General features: G+C 55.8%; 1 protein-coding gene across 1 annotated transcript in view; it reads right to left on the bottom strand.

Moving 5' to 3' along the window:
- NECTIN1 (nectin cell adhesion molecule 1) overlaps positions 1 to 23,618 on the bottom strand; it is a 68,679-nt gene that overhangs the window by 9,637 nt on the left and 35,424 nt on the right. The window contains 5 exon segments of the mRNA XM_008021207.3: positions 4,685 to 4,836; positions 6,640 to 6,757; positions 7,093 to 7,192; positions 7,194 to 7,396; positions 7,954 to 8,313. Coding sequence (XP_008019398.1) covers positions 4,685 to 4,836; positions 6,640 to 6,757; positions 7,093 to 7,192; positions 7,194 to 7,396; positions 7,954 to 8,313 — 933 coding nt within the window.

Raw genomic sequence — 23,618 nt, forward strand, 5'->3', positions numbered from 1 at the left:
AGCCTTGTTCTAGGTGGAGCAAGTATTCAGGGGAGACTCAGATAAACCTGCACAGGGCCCACTAGGACCTTGTTTCTCTGGAGTGGGTGACAGGAGGAGTGGTGTGGTGGCTTGGGACCAGATTATGCTAGGTTTTTTTCTCCTTCAGGACTTCTGCTTAATTTTTTTTCCTAAGTCCTTTTCTTCTTTTTTTTTTTTTTTGAGACAGAGTCTGGTTCCATCGCCTGGGCTGGAGTGCAGTAGAGCGATCTCGGCTCACTTCAACCTCTGCCTCCCAGGCTCAAGCAATTCTTGTGCCTCAGCCTCCTGAGTAGCTGGGACTACAGGCATGCACTGCCACACCCGGCTAATATTTTGTAGAGACGGGGCTTCACAATGTTGGCCAAGCTGGTCTCGAACTCCTGATCTCAAGTGATCTGCCCACCTCGGCCTCCCGAAGTGCTGGGATTACAGGTGTGAGCCACTGCACCTGGCCAACTTTTTTCCCCAAGTTCTAAGGAGGTTTACTCTTTCCTGGGGATCTTTTGGGATCAAATAGAACCCTGGTTATTTTGGCTACTTTAGGGCTGGGCCTGTGTAGCAGCAGCAGAATGGCTGGGATGACCTTCCAGCATCAAAGACTTTCGAGTGAGGATACTGAGCGAGGGAGAGAAGAAAGGAGAAGCGTGGGGACCTAACTCATTTGCAAGCAGAAGGGGCTGTCTGGGGTGGAGTGGAGCGTCCTCCCCTCCCCCTCCACCTCTCCAGCTGTGACACTCAGCCAGTAGCTCCTGTCTCTGTGCCAGGAGCAGAGCTGCAAGGGCCGCAGCTGGGAGAAGAGAGAAGAGCCAGGCCGCGGGGTCATTTATGTTTGCTGGCGGGGGCCCAGCCAGCCTCCCTCACATCCTCTTACAAAGGGAGCAGCTTGTCCCCATTCCCGAAGGGTTGTAGCTTCTCTTCTGGGGTCCCTGGCTGGTCAGGACAGTGGGGAAGTGGGGGTTCTGCATGGCTTTGGGGTCCTGGTTCCCTGAGGTGGGTAGGCTGGTGCTGGGGGCTTTGGATAGATCTGAGGTACAGTGACGTGTTAGGGCTTACAGTCTGGATCTAGGATCTGGAGGTCTGGGGTCAAAGAGAATGTTTGGGTTTGCCTCCAAAACCAATGCCTGGTGCTTCCTCAGGCAGGAAATGCTCTGGCATCAGATTAGGCCCGGAAGCTGCAAGAGCTACACTCCCGGCATGCAGTGCAGCCAGCCACAGGGAGAGTGGGGAGGCCTGGGGTCCACCTCTGGGAAGCCCTTTTGTCCATCTGCAGCTGCGGCAGCTGTGCCTCGTGTCAGACCGTCAGGCAGGGCCTCAGCAAGCTGGGGGAGAACCGAATCCTCCCAGAGGCACGGATGCAGCTGCCTTCTCAGACCTCCCAACACACTGCCATTCGCCGGCTCAGAGAATGGCACGTTGCCACGGCACAGCCACAGGCTCCCACGTGCACACTCAGCATGCAGCCGGAGCCTGCTCACACTGGTTCACATTTACACGCCCAGAGACACATGTCCATGCCATGGCTGGACAAGCACACTCGCAGGCTCACACCCGCCTCCCTTCCAGGACACTGGCCTTCAAGGCCCACAGCTCTGGGTCTGAAGAACTCCAGGCCTGACGGGCAGACTGTGATCCTCACCCGCAAGGGCTGAGCCCGGGCTTCACTGGAAATGTGAGTTGGGACAGACGCCCTGCACCCTGGGATGGGAGTGGGGACGGACATCCTACACCCTGGCAGCCTCCCTGCCCTGCTCTTGGCAGTGGCGAGAGGCTGGGTCCCAGCTGGAGAGGCCCGGCCCGCCTCCTCCTGACACCCACAGGGATAGAGCCTGCCTCATTTGCTTTTTTCAGTCTGGTTGAGGCTGCACCCTGGGCCTCTCCCCGCCTTGTCATTACCCCAGAGGGAGAAGGGAGGGAGCTTCATTTTGTCACCACTGGGCCCACCCCATGAAACTGCTCCTCTGTATAAGAGCCTCTAAAAGGGGCTTCTCTGGGGCCTGAGCCCACAGAAGCACACACAGATTCTGTCGGGTCCATCTCCTCAGTGTCCCCATCACCACAGCCACAGCCTGGGCCTGTTGTTTCCCACTAGGGACGCACTCATGGTGGCAGCTCCTAACCGGTGTCCTGGTGTCATCCATGCAACCCCCTGAATGCTCAGTCTAACCCACACACCTCACCATGGTGCTTCCTGGCTGAGAGCCCTTCAGAGACTCCCTGTGGCCAACAGAGAGAAGGCCTTGCTTCTTCCTCCCTGCCCACTCTGCTCCAGCCATTTTCCTTCCCATGCTTCCCTGGCCTGGGCGCCCCGCCCTCCAGCCCAGCCTACTCACTCATCTCCCAGCAACCACTCAGTGCTCCCTCCTTGGGGGCCCAGGGCCCCAAGAAGCCGTGCCAAAGCGAGTCTGCGCAGGTGTGCAGTGGCCCAGCACACACGTGTTCTGCACACGTGTGTCCCTTCAGCACACCCCCTGCTGCCCACCTTCTGCCCTGCCCCAGTCACTCCTCATTTCCCTTTCCAGATGCGCCCAGGGCAAAGTTATTACCTGAACGAATGGCCAGAATGAAAAATTAAATTTCCACTTATCCCTCTCACTCATGCATCCCCTCTGGACCAGTGGGGCTTAGAGCAAGGGCATGGCTGTGCCCTGCAGGGTGGGCTCCCCAGAGAATGTGGCAGGCACTGGCCGATGTGGGATGGAGGGTGGTGAGGTCAGCTGCTGCTTGGAAATTGCCTGAGAGCACAAGAACACACAGCCCTGAGAAGGCTCAGGCCACCTCCCTGAGTCCTCCGGAGGGGGCTGAGAGTCCGGTCCGAGGGAGACCAGCCACTCAGCTCCTGGGCCTATCAATGATTCAGTGAGTGCCATGCGTTCCTGGCTCCTGCCTAACGGGGCTGTCAGCAAGAGCCATGTTGTGTCCCTCTTCCAGCTGGGACCCTAGGTGGCCTGGCCCCCCTGCCCCCAGCCCACACCCCTCACGTGTTAATAGCCCACCATCAGGGGAAGGTATCGCTGCGCAGTGAGTACTGCATGATCGTAAGAGGCCTGAGACAAGTGTGAGTATCTCCGCATTAGAGGTTAGGAAGCTGAGGCTCAGAGAGGTGAAGAACTTGCTCAAGGCCACACAGCTAGGAAGAGCCAGTGTGTGAACACTCAGGCCAGGTCTGTGCTGTCCCCCGTGTGACAGTGCCTCCCTGAGGGGTGGTCATGTTCTCTAGGGCCACTCCACATGGAACACAGGCCCTGCCCTTCCCACCTCCCCCTGGACTCCCCCAGTATTTCAGGGCTGGAGCTTGGGTAACCCTGAGGCTCCTTTTGAGCTCTACTCGGACTTTCCCCGCTGGGGAGAAGTGTGTGACACCAGCCCCTTCCGCCTGCCAACCCGTGGGAACCCCCCAGCTTTCCCCAGGCTCCAACCCTGATGCTCCTCCTCATACGACCAGTCTCAGGGCCAAGGCCAGGGATTGCAGACAACAGCAAGTGGCTCCACACTGCCGCCCCTGGGTGAGAGGGGACAGAACGGCTCTGGGGACAGGTAGGCGTGGACCCTGGACAACTTCACATGGCTCTTTCTGCAACTGTGCCCTAAATGTACCCACAAATGAGGTCTCCCACTCCAGAGACACTGGCTCAGAGCTCATGAATTGTCATGGCTTGCCCAAGCTTTGTGGCTGGAGCCCAGGAACTGCCGACCAGTCTTGTGTGTCCCTGAGCACGTTACTTCCTATATCTCAGTCACAGTGGGACACCACTTACTCTTTTAAGGCCCTCTGTCCCTTTGCCACCCTGCAGCTAGCCTAGGTCCACTGTAAAAGACACTCCCCATGTGAAGTTGTGCTGGCAGTTTACCCCTGTGTGGACCTGTTTTGATGCTTCCATTAATAATAATGATAATGATGGAGGTCAGGGTAATAATCATGGAGCATTGGCAATTTATTGACAGACTGATCTGTGCTAGGTACTTGACCTACATCATGTAGAATTCTGACAACAGCCCTTCAAGGCACATCATACTGTCCCCGTTTTACAGATGAGGGTCTGTCCAGGGTCACAGCTGTCTGACATCAAGCCCATGCTCCTTTCATGTCCCAGGTGAAGTCTCTCCTCAGAACATCCTAACCCTTGTCTTCCCTTTGCCCAGATAGGTAAGTCGACAGAAAGCTGCAGGGAGAGCTCAGTTGCAGGGCACACAAAGCACTATGGCTTTGGGCTACATCTTCGCTTTCTCTCCAGTCTCCCTGCTTGAGGTAAGCCTCACTTTCTGGCTCACGAAGAGGTCTTCAACCACAGGTGCAGACCTTGGAGGAGATGAGCTCCACCTGCAAACCTATCCCCACTACGCCAGCATCCCATGGTGTGTGCTGCTAGCAGATCCATGGGCAGGCTCTGTTGGCCCCCAAAACAGCACTGCTGTAAACAGCACTTCCTTCTTCCCTCCCGGAGCCTTCCTCCTGCCCCTTTCTGATTGGGGGTCACCGTGACTGTCTCATTTATGCCCTTAAATGAAAGAAAGAGAAAAGCAAAGCAAAACCAATGGCCAGAGCTCAAGGGAGAAGTAGAGAAGCTGGAAAAGGAGATAATCTTCCTACAGTGGCACCGCCCAAAGTTGAGGGATGCAGGTGGCGAAGGAACCGTGGGTGCAGAGAGGCTGGGGAGCTTCCTACCTGTGATATTGACCTCCACCTGGCCTGAGCGTGTGCCGATGGGGTTGGTGGCCTCACAGATGTAGGTCCCTGCCAGGCTATAGCTGATGGGTCCCTTGAAGAAGAGGGTTCTGTTCTGGGCCTCCACACCCTTGGGGAGAGAGCCATTCAGCCTGTGGGAATTGGGAGACACGCGTAGGGTTATGACTCTCCAGCCTCAAGAAGAAGCTGTTCCTGGGTCACCCACTTGGCTCCAGGCCCTCTAGACCTTTTGCTGAGCTTGTGTGGTAGGATCTGTCTTGGAAGGAAGAAAAATAATACTAACAATCTCTTTCACTTAGTAGTTTTATATTATTCAGCTTTTCATATTTGATCATAATATGGGAATATAGGCAGGCTAAGTAGGTGCTGGTCCCACTTAACAGATGAAACCTGAGGTTCAAGGCCAGGGAACCACAGCTGACAGGCAGCAGCATGGGAGCTGCAGCCAAATCTCGGGACTCCTGGTAAAGCGCTCTTTCTAGCTTTCTATTCACGTCTCATGGTTGTTGGTCCTTGGTTTCCTTGGCAGCTGGTTAATAATGCAGATGCCAGCCCGGCGTGGTGGCTCACGTCTGTAATCCCAGCACTTTGGGAGACCGAGGTGGTGGGTGGATCATGCGGTCAGGAGTTTGAGACCAGCCTGGCCAATATGGTGAAACCCCGTCTCTACTAAAAGTACAAAAATTAGCTGGGCGTGGTGGTGCACACCTGTAGTCCCAGCTACTTGGGAGGGTGAGGCAGAAGAATTGCTTGAACCTGGGAGGTGGAGGTTGCAGTGAGCCAAGATTGTGCCACCATATTCCAGCCTGGGTGACAGAGTGAAACTCCGTCTCAAAATAATAATAATAATAATAATAATAATAATAATAATAATAATACAGATGCCTTGGTTCTACTTTAGGAGAACCTAAAGTAGAACCACTGGGGCAAAAGCCCTGGGCAAGCCACTCGGGTAATGAGATAGGAAGTATGTTCCATTCCACTACTTTGTGTTTTTGTTGGGAATGTCACAGGACTTTTTCATGGGGGAAGTGACTTGCAAATTTGCCAAAGACAAGGGCTCTTCTTCCTTCCTCCTGACCCCCGCGGCCACAAAGCTATTCTGTTGAACCTACCAGTTCCTGGGTCCTCAGAGCTGAACCCGGCCAGCAGGCTCTGCCCACTCACACCTTCAGAAGCACTATTTACTCCAGGAAGTGGAGGATCACAGGTGGGGCACACCAGTGCCCTCTGCCCCCCAGAAAAAGGGGACAGACTCCTTCTGGGCAGCTGTCTCCTGGCCACCCATATCAACCTTCTCCTTGGTTCCCCACGTTCCTGTCTTTGTGTGTGTTCCATCCAGCTCTTCTCTGGGAAGAGCCTTGGCCCCAGCTGTCTGAGCCGGCTGGAGGGGAGACAGGACCCTTCAAGGTCAAGGTGAAGACCGTGAGGCCAAGAAGGCGATGGCGGGCCGCAGGGCACGTGCTCCATGAGCACAGGCGTTCTGGGCTGGCTGCTGCCTCCTCCCCAAGAATCTGGGGGTGCCAGAGAGAAGGCATAGGAACAAAGACAGAGCTGAGATGCTCCAGAACACCGGCCTCCCGGGGGACACCTCGATAAAAATAAATACTGGGGGGTTGGGGTTGGAGTGACTCAGGCTGAATCACCAAAGGAAAATGACAGAACTCTTTATTAGGAAGAGGGAGGGAAGCAGATCACAAGGGAAACCCTCTGGCAGAATGGCTTGTTCCACTGACCCTGACACTGTCACACACGGACGTAATGTATATGTGTGTGTTGGCGGTGGGGGTTTCTCTCATGGCCCCGCTTCTCACTGAGCCCAGACCCTAATTTCTTCCCTGTCTAAGGCTCCTGGAGGTAGGGTGGTTGCCCCCCATCACCCGTGGTCCAGCCAGCCGTCTTCCAAGGTGACTGGCCAGCCCTGCAGCACTTACGTGGTCCAGTGGTACTCAGTGGCTGGGGGGTTAGCGTCAGCTTTGCAGGTGAGCTTCACATCCATCCGCTGCAGGTACCAGTTGCCATCAAACCCCTCAATGGTTACCTCGGGCTCATCTGTGGGGCAAGGGATGTTTGAAGAGGGTGAGGTCAGGAGAGGGGGACTTACAACAAGGGAGCTTCAGCCAGGAAGGGATGGAAGGAGCAGTGGCATGGAAACAGCCAGGAGAGAGGGAAGTGTGGGAGGGAGGGTGGCGATCACAGAGCCCCGGAATGGAAACAGGAGGGGGACACGGAAGGAGGAGAGAAAATGAACAAAGGGAGGAGATGGGGGAGACACGAGGGGAGAAGAAAGTACCCCCAGAAAGAGAAAGGGAGGAGAAAGGAGAGGAGGAGGGAGGAGGGACAGTGGCGCCCACCCCAGGAGGCCCCTGGCAGCCAGCCCTGCTCACACTGCACATTGAGAGTGAGGCTTTCCTTGAAGCGGTCCATGTGGTAGTTGACGATGCAGGCCAAGGACTGCTGGTGGGCTTCCCTGCTGGGCACCAGGCGGGTAGCGGCTAATGACCGTCACCGTGCCGTTGGGGTTCCGGATCTCTTGATACTCTGCCTCGCCTTTTAGCCGAGTTTCCCAAGATACCACACTGGGAGGCTTCCCATTGGCTGAGGTGCAGGTGGCCACCAGGACCTTGTCATCCTGCCCCTTCTTGGCTCGAAGCACTGCCTGGGTACCCTCTATCCAGTTGGTGGGTTTGGCTGTGAGGAAGCAGAGAGAGTGATGGGACTAGCTCTGTTGACTCGTCCAAGATGCACTGGCCAAAAGTGTATGGTGTCCATCAGGCCTTGTCTTCAGGTCCCCTTGGCCATCCCTGCCTCTCAGCTGTGCTGCATCAAAGCCTGTCCCAGAACCTCTTGCAGGAAGTTCATCATGTCTAATGTTATGTCCTCTCTGTCCTACTAGTCATATCCTCGTCATCGAGCTTAGGTCTCCCAGAGTCCCGGCATGTCTAAGGCAAGCAGTGCAGGTGGCTCCTTTCCTTACTGCGGTGTGTGATGCTGCCGCCTGCACAGTGCCTCGTGGGCTTCAACCTGAAGAACGACGTTCCCCACTGTCTAGAGCTAAGCCCCTGCCCCTAATCCCTAGTGAATCATGGGGTGGCCTGGCTAGAAGGGACTGGAAGCCTCATGCCTGGAATGATGGGAGCATGCCCACCCAAGGGGGATGTCTGGGGTCACTGAGGCATCCTGAGGATGGCCACGCCCCAAGGTAACAGGCCTCTGGATGAACAGCGAGGGGGCCCAGGGCAGCTTACCCATCACCGTGAGATTGAGCTGGCTTTCCCGATTGCCCGTAGGGAAGGTAGCAAACTCGCAGATGTAGACACCCTCATCCTCCAGCTCCAGGCGGGAGAGGCGGATGGTGCCATCGGTGAAGGAGGGCCGGAGGAATTCCACGCGCTCGCGGTAGGGAGCCAGCACAGACACGCCCATGGATGGGTTGTAGATGGCCACGTTCTGCTTGGAGCCATTGGTGGCTTGGGTGATCTTCTGCCACGTGACCTGGGTGATCTTCACGCTGGGCAGAGGGTTGGCAAAGCTGCAGTGCAGAACCACGTCTGTGCCGATGAAGCCATACATGGAGTCGTTCACCTGGACCACCTGGGAGTGGGCGCCTGGCCAGGAGGACGGCAGAAAGTGGTCAGTGTCAGGCGTAGCCTCCCCCCACCCACACAGTTCCCTGTGCTCTGGTCTTGTCTTTTATAGCAGTCATTATTGTTTTTATTCTGACTGTAAAAATATTAATTACTTGTTATAAAAACACTCTAGGCAACACTGAAAAATCATGAGAAGAAAGTGACAACATCCCATGATCCTTCTGCTCAGGATAATCTTGAAGGATCTATCTTCTTTTACTTTCTATCTGTGTATATCCACATAACCATCTATCTATTTTAAAAAGTCAGAATCATGCTGTACATATTACCCCATAAGCTGCTTTTTCCCTTAGTGATAGATTATAAACATCACTCTGTGTTAGTAAACATACGTCTGCACCTTCATTTTTGGTTGCTTTTCGAGCAGAGCCCCAGCCTGGGAGCCATGCACCGACTGCTTTGCCTTCCTGGGCCTTGGTCTCCTCCTCTGTTAAGTGGGGCAGAGAATCCAGTCCTCTCTACCTCACAAGGTTACTGGGGGAACCAAATGGCGTGATGGATGAGAAGGTGCGTCAGAGGCAGGAGGCTCTGGGTGAGCTTGAAGGCCCACGGTGACTGTCATCATGGCCACCCTGCTGTCTTCTCCCACACAGCTGAATCCTCATGCCCTGGTGCACTGGCTGGGCCCCCTTACCCAGTTCGGCAGAGGGAAGTGAGCACTGCATAAGGCCGGGCCTCCACTAGCTCCCCATGGCCTTCACAGTGAAGTCTAAATGCCTTCTCCTGGCCAGACCTCCTTGCACATGCCTCTTGTCCACCTCTCTCCATCAGCCACACTTTCTCACTGTATCAGACTGGGCCGATCCTCAGAACATGCCACATTCCTGGTTTCCTTCCCTCTTCCTCCCATTTATTCAGCTGCGATTTGCCGAGTGACATATTCCAGGATCTAGCATGAACATTTGGGTCATATCAAGGAGCAATTCAGTCCCGGCCTCCATGGAGCACAGAGCCTATCCACCCAATACTCCTAGACTTTTACCCAGGCAGCTCCCTCCACCTAGACGGCCCTTCCCCTTCTCCACCTGTGGACGGCCCCCTGAGGCCACCTCAGGAGCTTCCCTGATCTTCCCCGCCAGAGCTAACCTGGCCACCTCTAGCTCGGCTCTTTCCTGCCTTGGAAGGTGGTGGTTACACATCTGACTTCTCCACCAGACTGTGAACTCCTCCAAGGGCAGCGTCTGTCCTTTCCATCTCTGTATCCCCAGTGCCCAGCGCAGCATCTGACACATAGTAGATGCTAGTAAATATTTGTTACTACACAAATCGCAATGGAAGTCAAAAGAGCAGACATTTGCAAGAAGGAGGGAGTGAAATTCCCTCCACTCTCCGCATGGGTTGTGTTATCCCCTTTAGAATGTCCTTTGTTTGGGCTTCCTTACCCCTGAACTTGGCTCAGCTCCATTATCGTGGGGCAGCTGTCCCCAGCACTAGGCTGTACCCTCCAGCTCTCTCCTGAGTCCTGCCAACTCCCCACAAGCCGTGTCCTTGCTGTCATTTGTATCCCTCATGTTTTTGTATCCTTACTTCACTCACTTTATTGAGCGTCATCAATAGCATCAATAACACCAGGCCCTGTACTAACCCAAGGCAGGGGGAGGGCCTAAATGACCAAAGGAGTCTGGGATCCAAGAGTGGAAATTTGGGGCTTATGCTCACTCGCCTCCTCGGCATGACGGGGACATTGTTGCAGCACAGGCTCCTCTGAGGGCCCCGAAACCCATGGTCAGTGCAGTAAGTTGCTCCCCTCTCTTCTGCTCGAGATGCCACAGGCCAGGTCTCTAGGTCACTGCAGTATCCCTGGTGCTCAGCATACAGTAGCTACTCAAGAAATACTTGCTGAATAAGTCTATCTTTGGCTTCACCAAGTCAGGCCCTGCCATGTTCTGAAAGTTTCCCTGAGGTTCCCCCTTCTCTGTGCTGATTCACATCCACGCAGCCCTTCAAGGCCCATCAGGCCTATCCCCAGCCTCGCCCCTCCAGCTGTCCCCTCTGCCAGCCTGTGGGGTGCTTCAGAGCTGATGCTCCCTGGGCAGAGGCCCCATGGGCTGGGAATACAACGGGAGAAGCATCCAGCCACGAGTTGGGAGGGCTAAGCTGTAGCCTGCCTCTGCCTTTAGCAGGCAGTGGGACCGTGGCCAGTCACTTCCCCTTTCTGAGCCCTATCTTCCTCCTCTGTAAGGCAGTAGGCTGGCCTCCCAAGTCCCAGTGGTCGTCCTGGCCCTAACTGTCTGATGGCAGCCCAGTGCAGCTGTGGCCCCACTCCAGAAACAGTCCCATGGTGAGGTCAGTGGGCCAGACGGCCCAGCACTCTTGCTGACGGGCTAACTGGCAAGCAGCTAAGCCCTAGGCCCTCTCCAGCAGGATAATTGGGTGCTCCCCACCCCTCCCCCAGCCTGCTGGAGGCTGCCCAGCGGCTGAGATAATGTGGGCATAATTGGGGAACTTGCGCCACACAAAGCCAGGAACAGGAAAAGCCAGTTGGGAGGGCTTGGGCCCCAGGTGAGAGCACAGGGAAGGGGTGTGGGTTCCAGGAGCCATTTCGGGGTTGGTGCCATGCATGGTGGACCCGCAAGGGTCAACGGCCCTCTGAGCCCCTGCAATCCTGTCTCCTCTCGTCCCCTGAAGGTGTGGAGGCAGGCAGGGCACAGTCCTTGGGGCACAGGCTAACATTCATTGGCTACATCTTCAGTGGTGACCTCACCCTCAGAGCTCTGTCAATGCCAGGAGGGGAGATGGCTGATAGTGGCCAGGCATGGGGTGGGGAGGGCGCTGCGAGGTGGCCGGGCACCCCAGAGGCCCCCTTACATCTACCAATCTCTCACCAGGCAGGGGCGGCCCTCCCCAAGCCCATGTCTATGTTGGGGTGGAGGTTGCTTTTTTCCCTCCACTGTGGCACTCCCAGAAGCAACCACATGGTGGGGAAGTAAAGGATGTCCCTAGCCTCTCTCTTACTGGGCACCAAGTAGGTGCCCCTAGCCCTGACCCTTTATGCCCTGGTGATGGGCAGGGTGGGGTGGAGAGGGGAGGATCTTTAAGGAGCAGGTACAGACTCACTTTGGCATTTGCCTCTTTGCTACATCTGACTGTTAGCAGGGCTGGGGGGGTGGGGGTGTGGTGAGCATAAGGCAGCTCTTGGAGTAAGGGGCTTGGGGTCATTAAGGGTGGGGACTGGATCCCAGAGTTCTGAAATTGGGAGGTGCTGGAAGATTTGAAAGGCCTAAAAACTCCACTTCCCCACTCCAGACTTAGGGTCCGGGAACCTAAGCCTCTTATTAGGGGCTGCCTGCCTTGGTCCAAGGACTCAGGGTTGGGGAGGACTCTCGTTCTTTAGATTGGGAGGTTTTCAGAGGGGAGCAGAGTCCAGGTGTCTCTAACAGGCGGGGTTAGAATGCCAGAGTCAACAGAGGAGTAGGGATCACCACCAGAAAGAAAGAGAAAGAGCTGGATGGGAGCAAGCATCCCAGAACAGGTGGGCCATGAGAAGGCAGGATTATTAAAGGCAGCCTGCTTCAGGGACAGGCAGAAGAAACAGGGGCTTAAAGACTGCACAGCCCCTCTTCTTGCCTGTCCAAGCTTCTCCAGACACTGCAGCCCTGACAATCTGAAAGCTGAGCTGACGTCTCCCACCTTCTGAAGGCTGTTCCGTCACCACCCTTTCAGGCAGCATGGCAGGGCTGTTAAGAGCCAGGCAGTAGGGGTTTGCATCCACCTCTGCCATTGATGAACTGTGCAACCTTGGCCAAATGACTTAACCTCTCTGTAGCTCAGTTTGTACCAAGGTTGCACATCTGCAAAATGGGGATTATAATAGTTAATACCTGCCCTATAAAACGGCTGTAAGGATTAAAAGAGGGAGTCCATGGGAAACTCAGAAAGCAGCACTTAGGACAAATGAAAGGCTCATTAGATGCTAGCTTCCATCATCATCATCACCATCATCTTTCATCTATGAAGCAATAGGCCTCCCTCCCTGGAACTTCATTCAACAAATATTTGCTGAGCACCTACTCCATACTGGACACTGTAGGGAGTGCTACTGGGCACCCCTCTTCCAGGACTCCCTTGTGACTGTCATCTCTTCCTACTCAGCTGACAGCTCTATTAATACCCCAATAACATATAACACTGACCTGTACCCCTTTATCTTCTACTTCCTGGCATATGTGTCTAGCCTGTCTACTGTCTCCCAACCAATTGTAAGCCCCTGCAGGAGATGAAAGGAGCAGGCCTGGCCTTGGGTTGAGTTGACCATGTCGCACCTGACACCGGCAGGGTCAAGGGCTTGGGGAGTTCCCTGCTGACTTTCTCTGATTCCCTAAGCAGTCAAGGCTGGTCCACAGAACATATCCTCTTTTCTTCCTTGCAGGTTCCCTCTTACATGAGAAGCAGAGGCTGGCCCAGATGCGGGAACTGGGACCACTAAAATGGTAGCATATTGGAGCTTAATGGACCATGCAATCCATCATTTACAACGATTGGAGGGATTAGGTCACCTGCCCAGGGACACAGAACAGCAGCACCCAGCCCAGTGCTTTCCCACCCTGCCACAAAAACAGACTCTGGCTCAATCTAACTCCCTGGGGCCTCCTTCTGGGTGGTGTCCCTCCTAGAATATAACCTCAGTGACTCCTTTGCCCCTTGTGAGAAATGGCACAAACACCAGCTACAATACTGGTATGGCCACTGCATCTGCAGGTCACCTGACTGGGTGTCAGGTGACAGGTCAGAAACAGGGGCTTTGGGGATCCCAGGGGTGTGTGTGTGTGTGTGTGTGTGTGTGTGTGGTGGGGGGCACCTGCAGGAGGCTACAATGTGCTGAGCAATAAGAGCCAGAGAGGTGGGGAGTGAAGGGCAGAGGCATCCATAGAACCTGTGCCCTCAGCCGAGGGGCTCTTGTATCCCACAGATATCAAAAGAATCAGTCTTTTTTTTTTTTTTTTTCTGACTTCAAGCACTACCTATATTCTCCCTGACCACCCTATGAGCTCCAGGATCTGGGACCCATGCCCCTGGGGCTTGTTCTCAAGTGCCTCAGTTTCCCCACTAGAGCTCAGGTTGGGCAGTTCAGGCTGCCTCGCTTCCCAGAAGTGCTGAGCCAGCATGACGGGCCTCAGGCCGGCCCCCTGAGACGTCACAGACCTGCAAACGCCTGAGCTCAGCAACAAAACACAAAGGCTCCTCAGTTGTGGTGGACAAACCTGCTCCCCAAGGCCCTGCCTGCCGTGGAGCTCATCCGCAGGCCAGGGCCACAGGTTCCCACGCAGCGGGGTGTGGCGCACTCCGCTCCCCACATACCTGCTTCCAGCAGTTTCTCTTCCTGCCCTTTTAAATCCCAGACCCCTCTCTTCCTAGCAAAGCAGGCTGGAAGTGGGCTCAGGGGTAGGTGAAAGTGGGTACCTAGGTGAGGCGAGGGGGATTCGGGGCTTCCTGGCATGAACCGCTTCTTTTGTACTGGCTGTGTCAGCCCACCCCAGCCCCTCCTTTCCTGAGACTCTGCCTGGGGGCCTTGAAGTGGCTGGGCAGAGGCGGCCGACCTGGCCTGGAGTAAAGTGGTGGCACATTGCAGAGAGGGAGTGGGTCTGTGTGCACGTGTGTGTCTAAGGTGGGTGCTGCGCTCCCCCATAAGGGCCTCTATGAAATCGATATTCTTCGGGATGCATTTCTAGGGCTTTCCAGGGATGCTCCCATCCCCACCCCAGGAACTGGCAGAAGGGGACAGGATGTCCGGTGAGAAACCGGCTAAGTGGTAAGTGGGAGTGACTCACCCACTGGGAGGGGCAGGGCCTCCATCTGAAACCCTGCTGAGGCAGCACAGTGACCTAAAGGGTATAGGCCCCCTCCTCCCCATGCAGCCGCTTCCCCGAATGTCAACTCCCAGGGCTGGCCAGCTCCATACCTTCTGAAGCCAAGGCCAGCTCCACCTGGGAGAGAGGCCGACGTGGAGGAGCGTGCAATCGGGACACCCACCCCCTTTCTGGGGTCCCCTCCTTTCACAGGTTTTGCCAATCAGTGTTACCTAGACCCCGATCATTCTGTCAGCAAAACCCAGAAGGCAGGGCTCTCACTGAGCTTGTCCTGTCTCATTTCCCCATTAGTCCAGGAGATTCATGGGTGCCCAGTCCTGCCTCCAGACTCTCCTCTACACTCAGGATGGGGAGGAGGGCTCAGCAAGGAAGCAGAAGCAGACCCAGCAGACCCAGCAGACCCAGTTCTTGTCCTGGTGCTCTAGCCACCTTTCTCTGGGGCTGGGCACAGTCTGGACTTGAGTCCGGCCTGGCCTTGCACTGCTGTTAGTCTAGCGTCTCTGTGTCCCCTGCCGCCTGCAGTGCAGAGACTTTGGCTGGTGGGAGGTGCTGATAACATCCCATGAGCCCACAGTCAGGGGCTAACTGCTACCATCCAAGTCAGTGCCTCCGCCTCTCCTTTGGGGTCACAAAAACTGCCAATGTTTTCCTCTTGCCTGATGATCCCCCAACTCCCCACATTGAGCTGTTTAATGATGGGCTGTGGGACTGGAGCCCAGCACCTTGGGCGGGTGAGCACAGTGTGTGGGAGAGGAGGGGGCGCGGCAGCCTGGGAAAAGCCCCGAGAGAAGGAGCCAGCGCAGGAGCCCAGGATCTTCCAGACAGGCCAGGCTGGCCAGGCTCTGCTTCCCTGGCAGTACAGAAGCCCGGGATGGCAGCAGTGATGGCGGTGCTCTGGCAAGTCCCGCCTCCCTCCAGCAGGACAGGCTGGGGGACAGAGATGAGTCAGGGAGCTGACTTTTGCCTTCTCCCACCAGGTGGCTGAGGACACTTGAACTCTGTCCTGCAGGCCTCTTTCATGCTGGCTGCCCCATCCCCACCGCCCATCGTGGGGCTGGTCCTGAGCCAGCCTCTGACTCCACTGTGGCAACCCAGGAACACAGAGCCTTTCTCGGCTCTGCCCGCCTCTAGTCTTCAAGGCGTCCTCTTGGACCATTCTTCTGTACCTGCCACCTTTGCTCTGCTCACCTGGACGTTGGGAGAGGCGGGCTCTGGTCCTCACTACTTGGTCACTGTTTTTCTATATGGCCTTGCATAGAGTAGTTTCCTTTGCTGTAAAATGGGAGTATTGGCTCTGATTACCTCGGGGGACTGCACTTTGGACATGACCTGTCCAGCTCTCTCTGACCCAGCTGTGCCTTTGCCTTGGATCAACTTCTGGAGACCTATCTACCAAGTGGCTGCTCTGCCTCTGTACACTGCCCAGCTCTTTCAGGTTAAGTGGAATGCCAGGAAAATCCAGGCCACAGCATGGCAAAGCTGGAGCACACAGGAGCTCTCCGACAGTCAGGTAATCACCAAATCTTACTGATGCCAGCTCCTCAACAGTTTTTGAATTCTTCTTGATTTTCCAGCCCCACTGGTCTCGATTCAGACTTCCTAAGCCCCCTCCTGCTAGTGCATACCTCCCTCCACCTCACCTCCGGCAGTCTCCCTTTCTTATTTTCTCAATATTCCTGGGCTAAGACTTTGCACTAGCCCTTCCCTTTGAACCTTAGCACCTGCCATCTCATGCCTCCCTCCATTTCCCCAAGGCTTGCCCCTTGTCCAGGCCAACATCATCCCTTCCCTAGTCCACTCTGCATCATGCTAAGTCTACAGTCTCCTGCCTCCAGCTGTGCCCTGTAAGTCCTTCACTCAGCTGCCAGAGGGATCTCTGTAAAATGCAAATCAGTTACTACTTCAGACCCTCCCATGGTATACTGCAGCCCTCAGGATGAAGGTTTTCCGGGCTCTAGACCCTATCATGGGCATCCCCATCCTCCAGCCACTTCCTCTCCCAACTTTCTCTCTCTTCCTTGCCACACTGAACAATCCTGTTGGTTCAGGTTGCTGCCTCGGCTAAAACTGCATCACTCCCCCGTTACCTGCGCAAGTCCTTTTCATTCCTCCCTGAATCACCTTAGAGATGACTTTCAAGGGGGAGACTTCCCAGAGCTCTCCTCTTCCTACCATCATGGATTGGGTGTTCCTGCACCCCCAGGGTCCCAGTATCTCAGCGTGCACCTGTCACAGCGTTTCTCCTACTGAGTTTGGAAAAGGCCAGGACTTCAATCAACCCAGTGCCTGGCACATGGGAAACACAGAGGGCTCACGTGGCAGGTGGAAAAGGCTGTGAGCAGCTGGGGGCCTGAGCCAGGGTTAGCCATTTCTCAGGTCTGACTGCAGCTTCCTGGAAACTGTACATTATGCAAAAGGCAGGAATGGAGAGTGAAGCCTCACACCTGCATGGAAGGGAAGCAGGTCAGGGTCTGAATCTTCTCCTTCCTTGACTGAAAGCAGGAAGCCATGTCCCAACAGGGGGAAAGTTGGCCCGATCCCTTGCCCACCTCCAACCCCATGTCTTCTGCTTGCTTCCCTGAGACATTTCTCAATTCCTTTCCTCTCTCCTCTGCCCCAGTTCCCAGCACCTAGGCCCTCTTCCTTCCTCATGCCAGACCACAAGGTGACAAACATTTTTCTCACCCAAGCAAACTGCATCCCTGAAGCCCTGCTCTGGAGATCTTAGCCTTGTTTGTGTCTGCACTCCCCGGTTCATCGCCCCTCCCACCACTGCTGGGGCTTCTGCTGTCCCAGCCTTTCATGGTCTGGCCAACCTGGAACCCCCTGGCTCTGAGGCCAAGATTCAGGCAGGTTCCATTGTCTGTCGCTGATGCCAACCCTCTCCACCCCAGCTGCAGCAAACAACACTGTCTCGTAGCAGACACGGCAGCCTGGATTTCCCTCGGCAAGTGTGCATTTTTAATGACACATTTTGGGGAGTGTAGGCAGCAGCCTCTTTGGAAGGCTAGTGTGGGGGTGGGAGAGGCGGGGGGCTGCCGAGAAAGCAGAGGGAGAATTCCCCAGGCTTCCCCGGAGAATCTTTTAAAAGCTCAGTATTGACATCTGCATTGTCTCAGCCCCGCAGGCTTCATGCTGATGTTCAACACCTGTTTGGAAGCAGAGGGTTCTCGATCTGCCTCATCCCAGGAGGGGCCTGTGGAGCCACCCCAGTGCCCAACTCTCCCGATGCCCTGTCCAGCTATGGGCAGCTGCCTGCTCGGACGGCTGTGGGGGTGAGTGGAAGGCAGTGGGGGAAGGTATACAATGCCTGCCTGCAGGGAACGTTCATTCTAATAGGGATGGGGTGGGAGCTCTAGCGATTGTGTAGAAGGCCCAACAGAGGAGAGATTAAGAGGAACACGGGTGGGGGTGTAGAAAGTAATCTGTGAGCTCTGACTTTGAATTCAGATAGACCTGGGTTTGTGTCTGCTGCATTTTAGCTGGTTGACTTCGAGAAAGGTGCATTAATCTCTCCATGCCTCAGTTTCCTCATGTATAAAATGGGGCCAATAATAGCACTATCTCCTAGGGCTGATTTGAGGATCCAGTGAAATAATTCAGTTATGCTCTTGGCATAGTGCTTGGCCCATGCTACACAAGCAGTTGTATTATTCGCTAGGAGAAAGAACCTACCTAGAAATCACATGCGCTGGTTCCCTGATTCCCATCCCGGCTCTAAGCCCACCCTGTGATCCTGAGCAGGCCCCTGCAGTGATGAGGCTACGCCCCTAGGGCACGAATGACCTCTGCACTAATGACATTTTGCAGGGGAGACTGTCCTGTTGTGGAGGCTGTCCTGTGTGTTGCAGAAGCTTAGCAAGATCCCTGGCCTCTACCCAAGTGCACCCCCTCCACTTGTGAGGACAAAATAACCACAGACGTTGCTGCATCTCCCATGGCAGGCAAAATCATCCCCAGGTGAGACCACTGGCCTAGAGGAAGGGAGTAAAGCTCAGGCAGGGATGGTGGAGCTCACGATGGACGTGCAGGGCTGGCTGTGGCAAGCTGGTGCAGAGAGGAGTGGGAAACATAGTTGGGGGGCACTCTGGTGGGGAATTGTCCTTGTTTGTCCAGGGACAGAGGGTCCAGAGGTGGCTGGGAACAGGGGTGTAGGTCTTCCTGTCTGGAGAGCCTGGGCTGTGTAGGAGGGGCAGGGAGTTGTGTTTCGGGGAGACAGGTAGAGAGAACAGGGCCCTCTGGGGAGCTGGCTGTCAGAATATGGGTTATAGAGTGGAATGCATGTCCTCAGAGGATGCAAGAGGGTAGATAGGGGCAGCGAGGGGAGGGACACAGGGGACATGCAGAGGGTGCTGTGAGCACCTTTAGACAGGGAGGGGAGGGAGGCTACCAAGGTAGGGGCTGGGCTGGGTTTCTAAGAGCTGAAACAAAGTCATGCAGCATCTTCCTTCGGCTGGTAAAATGCTATCATTTTGGAAGGATTTTCACCTCATTTGGTTCCTGCTTAAGTGAAATCCACAACATGTGTTCTGTGCATTAGTGGAGTGTTTGTGCTTAATTAGTGGCAAATTCTTTCATATTAAAGTCATTAAGTTTTGCCGTTTGCGCTCCTCACCCTGGGCCTGGTTCTCCTGGCTTTTCTTTGAACACAGGAGGGCCTGATTGCAGACTTGCATGTGGTTCCAGCCTCGCAGCCTCAGGAGCAGCACACACATGTGCACGCACACCTTCCCTGTGGCATTCGGACCCTACAGCACCAGCCCTTGAGCCCGTCCCACCCAGGGCTGGCATCTGGCACTCCCAGCACTTCCATCCATGCCCCAGGCACCTCCTGCTCCCAGGCCAGGCTTTGGAGTCAGAATTCTGCCTGCCCAGAGGCACTCTGCTGTGCGAGGGAGCTGCGAAGTGAGGGACTATTGGTTCAGGCTTCAGGGTGTGGGTGGGGCCCTGCTGCTGAAGGGGCAATGAGGAGAAGGCAACCTGACTGTTCAAAAGGTTGGCCCGGCACATTCCAACCAGGCAGCAGGACTAGGAGGTCTGTGCACACTGCCAGAGCAGCAGGTGGGGGGCCACTGGAGTGACATTGGGACGGAGGGCTCTCGACCCCATCCCCTCAAGAAGGCCTTGGTCTCACCAATCCCCACTGCAGTGACCCCTGAGATAATACTTTGTAGCCACAGCACAGTGGTCACCTTGAACTCTTGGACAGTAAGTGGGGAATCAGTGACCAGAGCCCCAGAGCAATCTCTTCCCTCCACCTGCTTCCAAAGCAGCTTGAGAAGAAGGAAGGATCTGCATAGGCACCAAACCTGCTGTTTCATTTCTGGGCAGAACTCACCGGTCTGGACCCAATGAGCGATACTGTGCTTAGATTGCACACGAGGTCTGGGTTAGACGTAACATTCCCGGGTGGGGCTGGGCCTTCTGCTGAACCTTCCCTGTACGGATGATACAAGAACTGCACCAGGCCTTGGCACAAGGTGCTCAGGGCCTCTTCTGTACCTGGACTTAGGCGGTGCCAGGAAAGGGAGCTGTGATGCTGGAGCAGACAGCGGGAGCTCCTCTCCTCACAGCCCCTCCTTGGTGAAACCTTACCCTGCAGTGTCTCAGGTGGCACAACCATGGACTGAGACCCCAGCAGGCCAGCCTCTCTTTCCATGTCTCCCAGCTCAGGGCTGTCTCCATCCAAAAAAAACCCAAAAAAACCCCAACAAACCCTTCCTTGCTTCCTTGCCGCCCCATGAGCTCTGCTCCTGGATCAGGGACCTCAGAGCCGGGGGGAAGCAGTCTTTATCTGATGCACTTCAATGACCAGGGTCTGGGGCCAGAAAAAAAGGGGGGATGGGAAACGGAACTGAAAGGCTTAAAGTCGAGTTTTCTCTTGACTTCTTCAGCTAGTGTGGCCCCAGGAACCCCCACCAAAGGGTCTCCAGCAGGACTGCTGGAGGTGGGCCAGGAGGGCGGGTCCCCCAGGCACCAGCAGATCAGGGCCTCAGGACTGCTGGGGTAAGAGGAGGCTAAACCGCTGGCCCTGTGTTCCCTTGGCGGATGAGAGGACCCAAACCCCACAGAGGGGAGACCAGCCCATGCCCAGATGTTCAGGCTTATGTCTGAGTAGCATCTGGGTGGGGCCTGGGGTGGGGAGGGTCCACATCACAGGATGCAACAGAGGTGGGGGAACTCGGGGACCAGGGCAGGGACTCTGAGCGGCCCTTCCATCATTGCAGAAGCCACTCACTTTTCACGCCACTCCCCACCTCAACCTACGTTCCGGTTCAGCTACCACCCCAACCCCGATTCTCTCCCCTGGCCAAGGGTCCTGTGAAAATGAGCAGTTATCCTCCAAACACAAGCAATGACGTTTTGTTCAACTAGCACTGGGCCTCCTAAACTCATCCACCCTCTCTGAGGACACCAGCCTGAGCTGGAATACCCCAACTCAATGTACTTGCCCCAGTGTTAACCACTGAAAGCATTCCCCCCAACCACCGACAGAAATCCCAAGAGTAGCCCCCGCCCAGGTCTCAACATCAGTGCCAGCCTAGACCACAACACAAACCCGGGTCATGACCCCAACCCGCGTGTTAACTTCTTCCTGATTTAACCACAGAACGAAGCAAACTCCAAGCGTGGCCCGCAGTGCAGCAGCCGGCCTGAGCGCAGCTCCTCTGGAGCTCCAGGTCTAAACCCAGCCCCAGCTTGGGGTCACCCCGGAGGGCAGGCAGCCACGGCCCACAGTTTTCTTTCCACCTGAGAGTCCCCCATCTTGGTTGTGCAGAGAAAGTGGAGTCTTCAGAAAGTCATGACATGGGGTTTTTGGGAGAGGCCAGCCGAGCTGAAGGCTGCCCTGTGGGTGGTCGGCCTGCAGGGGGCACGGTGCTGTCTGCTCTCTGCCTTGCTCTCACCCCGCCACAGCAGGGCCTGTGGGCACGTCCAGGTCCCTGGGCTGTCCCTTTCCCCAGTGCCCAGAAGGCTGAATGGGCGGTGGGAAGGCAGAGGCTTCCTCGTTTTTCTTGGTGCTAATGTCAGCCTTGGCACTTAACTAGCAGTAGAAGCTATGAACAAGCCTCCTAACTTGCCCGAAACCCAGACTTTTCACCTGTAAATGGGCCGAAGCACATCCACCCCATTCGGTTGGAGGGAGAACTCCTGTATAAAATGACCTCCCCAGTCCCAGGAGTCTTCTGGGAGCCCTCCTGCCTGGCCTGCCCCGCTCCCAGCTCCCGGCTGTCATCCTCCCTTCCTCCCTCTTTCTCGGCAGCACTGAAATCATCACTTGGCAAAATGCTGAGGGGAGCACATCCCTCTGCCGCCGCGGCCTGTCTTCTTCCTGCCCTGCCAGGCAGGGGCATGTGGGGTGAGGGGCCTGAGAGGCAGAAGGTAGAAGCTCTGAGCTTGGCCACCTGTCCCCAGCTCCACCTGCTCCCTCCCAGCATCCCCCGTGGTGTCAGAGTTTTGAGAGTGGGGTCTTTCCCATCCTTCCCCCGCCCGACCATCCCTCTGCCCAACACAAATCTATCAGGAGCCTCGCCCAGCCCCGCTTCCAGCTCAGACTTGTCGGGGTTTCAGGAGTCACTGGGTAGGGGCTGGCGTGCCAGGGCCTGCTCCGCATCCTGCCTCACGGAGGAGCCAGCACGTAGGCTTGGGGCTCGCGCCCAGCTGCGGATGCAGCTCAGCCTCGGTGGCCACCTGCTTCCCTTCCCTTCCCTCCTTCCATTCCCATGCCCTCTTGGCTCTGCGCAGAGAGGCCCCTGAAAGCCCAGGAGTGGCTTGTGGCAGTGATGTGTGTGTGTGTGTGTGATGTGTGTGTGTGTGTGTGTGTGGGTGGCAGGGGTGGGAAGTGGACCCCATGTTTGCCACATCTGGGAAGAGTGCTGCCTGCCTCCTTCGGCCACCCCAAGGTTGGGCCCATCCCCCTTAGCAGCCGCAGAAGCTGGGGCTCAAGTGCTCCCCTCCTTCCCTCCCTGGGGGAAAAAGTACAAAAGGGTCAGGTTCCCTGCCAGGACCCTCCCAAAGGATGGCAAAAACAGTTAACACACGTGCACTGCTGATCTGTGCCAGGCCGGGGGCTGGGTATTTACACACATTAATTCACTTACTCCTTACAACACCCCAGGAGCGAGATTGTCCCCGTCTTAGAGATGAGGAAACTCAGGGAGGTCAAGTCATCTGCCCACGGTCACACAGTCTGCAAGGCTGATTCTGATCGGGGCAGTCTGTCTCCACAGGTGATGTTCTTCACCACACTCGTGGCTCCACGGCCTCCCTTTCTCCCCTTCCTGGGGAAAAGAGTGGCCAGCACCCTCTGAACCAGACCTGGGTGAGCAGCCCCTGTCTGCTGGCAGTGCTGGCCTGAGGCTGACGCTGGGGCTGCTGGGAGCTCCTTGTAGAGAGGGCAGGCACCATGCCCCCGCCCCTGCCTCTCCTCCTTCACTCTAGGGGAGGCTGAGCTGACACCTCCACCTCCCCCAGGACTACAGGGGCTAGCAATCCCGGCAGCCCAGCACAAGGATATGACTGAAGACTCCAGACATGAAAATCCCCCATTCTTCCCCTGTTCCCCTTCCCTCCTCGTCCCAGAGCTCAGACACTTGACTTCCAGTACAAACCCTGCCACTCTCGGGGTGTGTGTCTCTCTGTCTGGCCCTCAGCTCCTCCACCTGTGAAACCTGGAGGTGGCACCTGCACCCATTGCCTCCCGGGGCTGTGGGGTGGTGGGGGCCAAGTGAAAAAGGAATGCTGAGCGCCTCTGAAAACTAAAGGGTGAATGACAGTCTGCAGGTACCAAGTACCTGTGATGTCATCCATTTACATGTAAAATCTCATTTAATCTTCACAACTACCCCAGGTGGGGAGTCCCCTCAGCCTCGGGCCAAGAGAGGAGAGTGACTGCCAAGCTCTGTCCTTTCCCAAGGCCCAGGAATGGAAGGTGCTGTTATTCTTTTCCTCGTTTTTCACTCAGCCCCTCCCACTCTGGGCCATGACCACCATGAAGCCCAGGAAGTGGCAGCAGGTGCTTGTGAAGAGTCAGCAGAGGCTCCTCACACCCCTCCCTGAGTTGGGGCACTGGGGTCCTGGGAGGCCCAGCTCAGCCTCCAAGACAAGTGGGGGGCTCTGACACACCTCTAATGTTGGATGGTGAAGCCGGGTTTCCCCAGCCGAGGCTGCTGGGATAGCACACCAAATTAGCTTAATGAGTGAGGCCCAGCTTTAATAGGGGCCCTCCGTGTTGCAGCGCCGACTCCTGCTTTCATTTTTAATGCTGGGAAAGGGTGGGTTTTCTTTTTCTCTCTGCCCCGTGCATTTTCACCCTGGCTAATGACTCCTCACTCAGAAAGGCCCCTACCACTGCTAATTAGATTTAATTACTGGAGTAATTAATGATCTGATTGGAAAACTAAAACATTGTGGGTGAATTTTGTGTATAAATAAGAAAGTCAAAGGGACAGGGAACTC

Source organism: Chlorocebus sabaeus, chromosome 1 (genome assembly GCF_047675955.1).
Source record: "Chlorocebus sabaeus isolate Y175 chromosome 1, mChlSab1.0.hap1, whole genome shotgun sequence".
Taxonomy (NCBI): domain Eukaryota; kingdom Metazoa; phylum Chordata; class Mammalia; order Primates; family Cercopithecidae; genus Chlorocebus; species Chlorocebus sabaeus.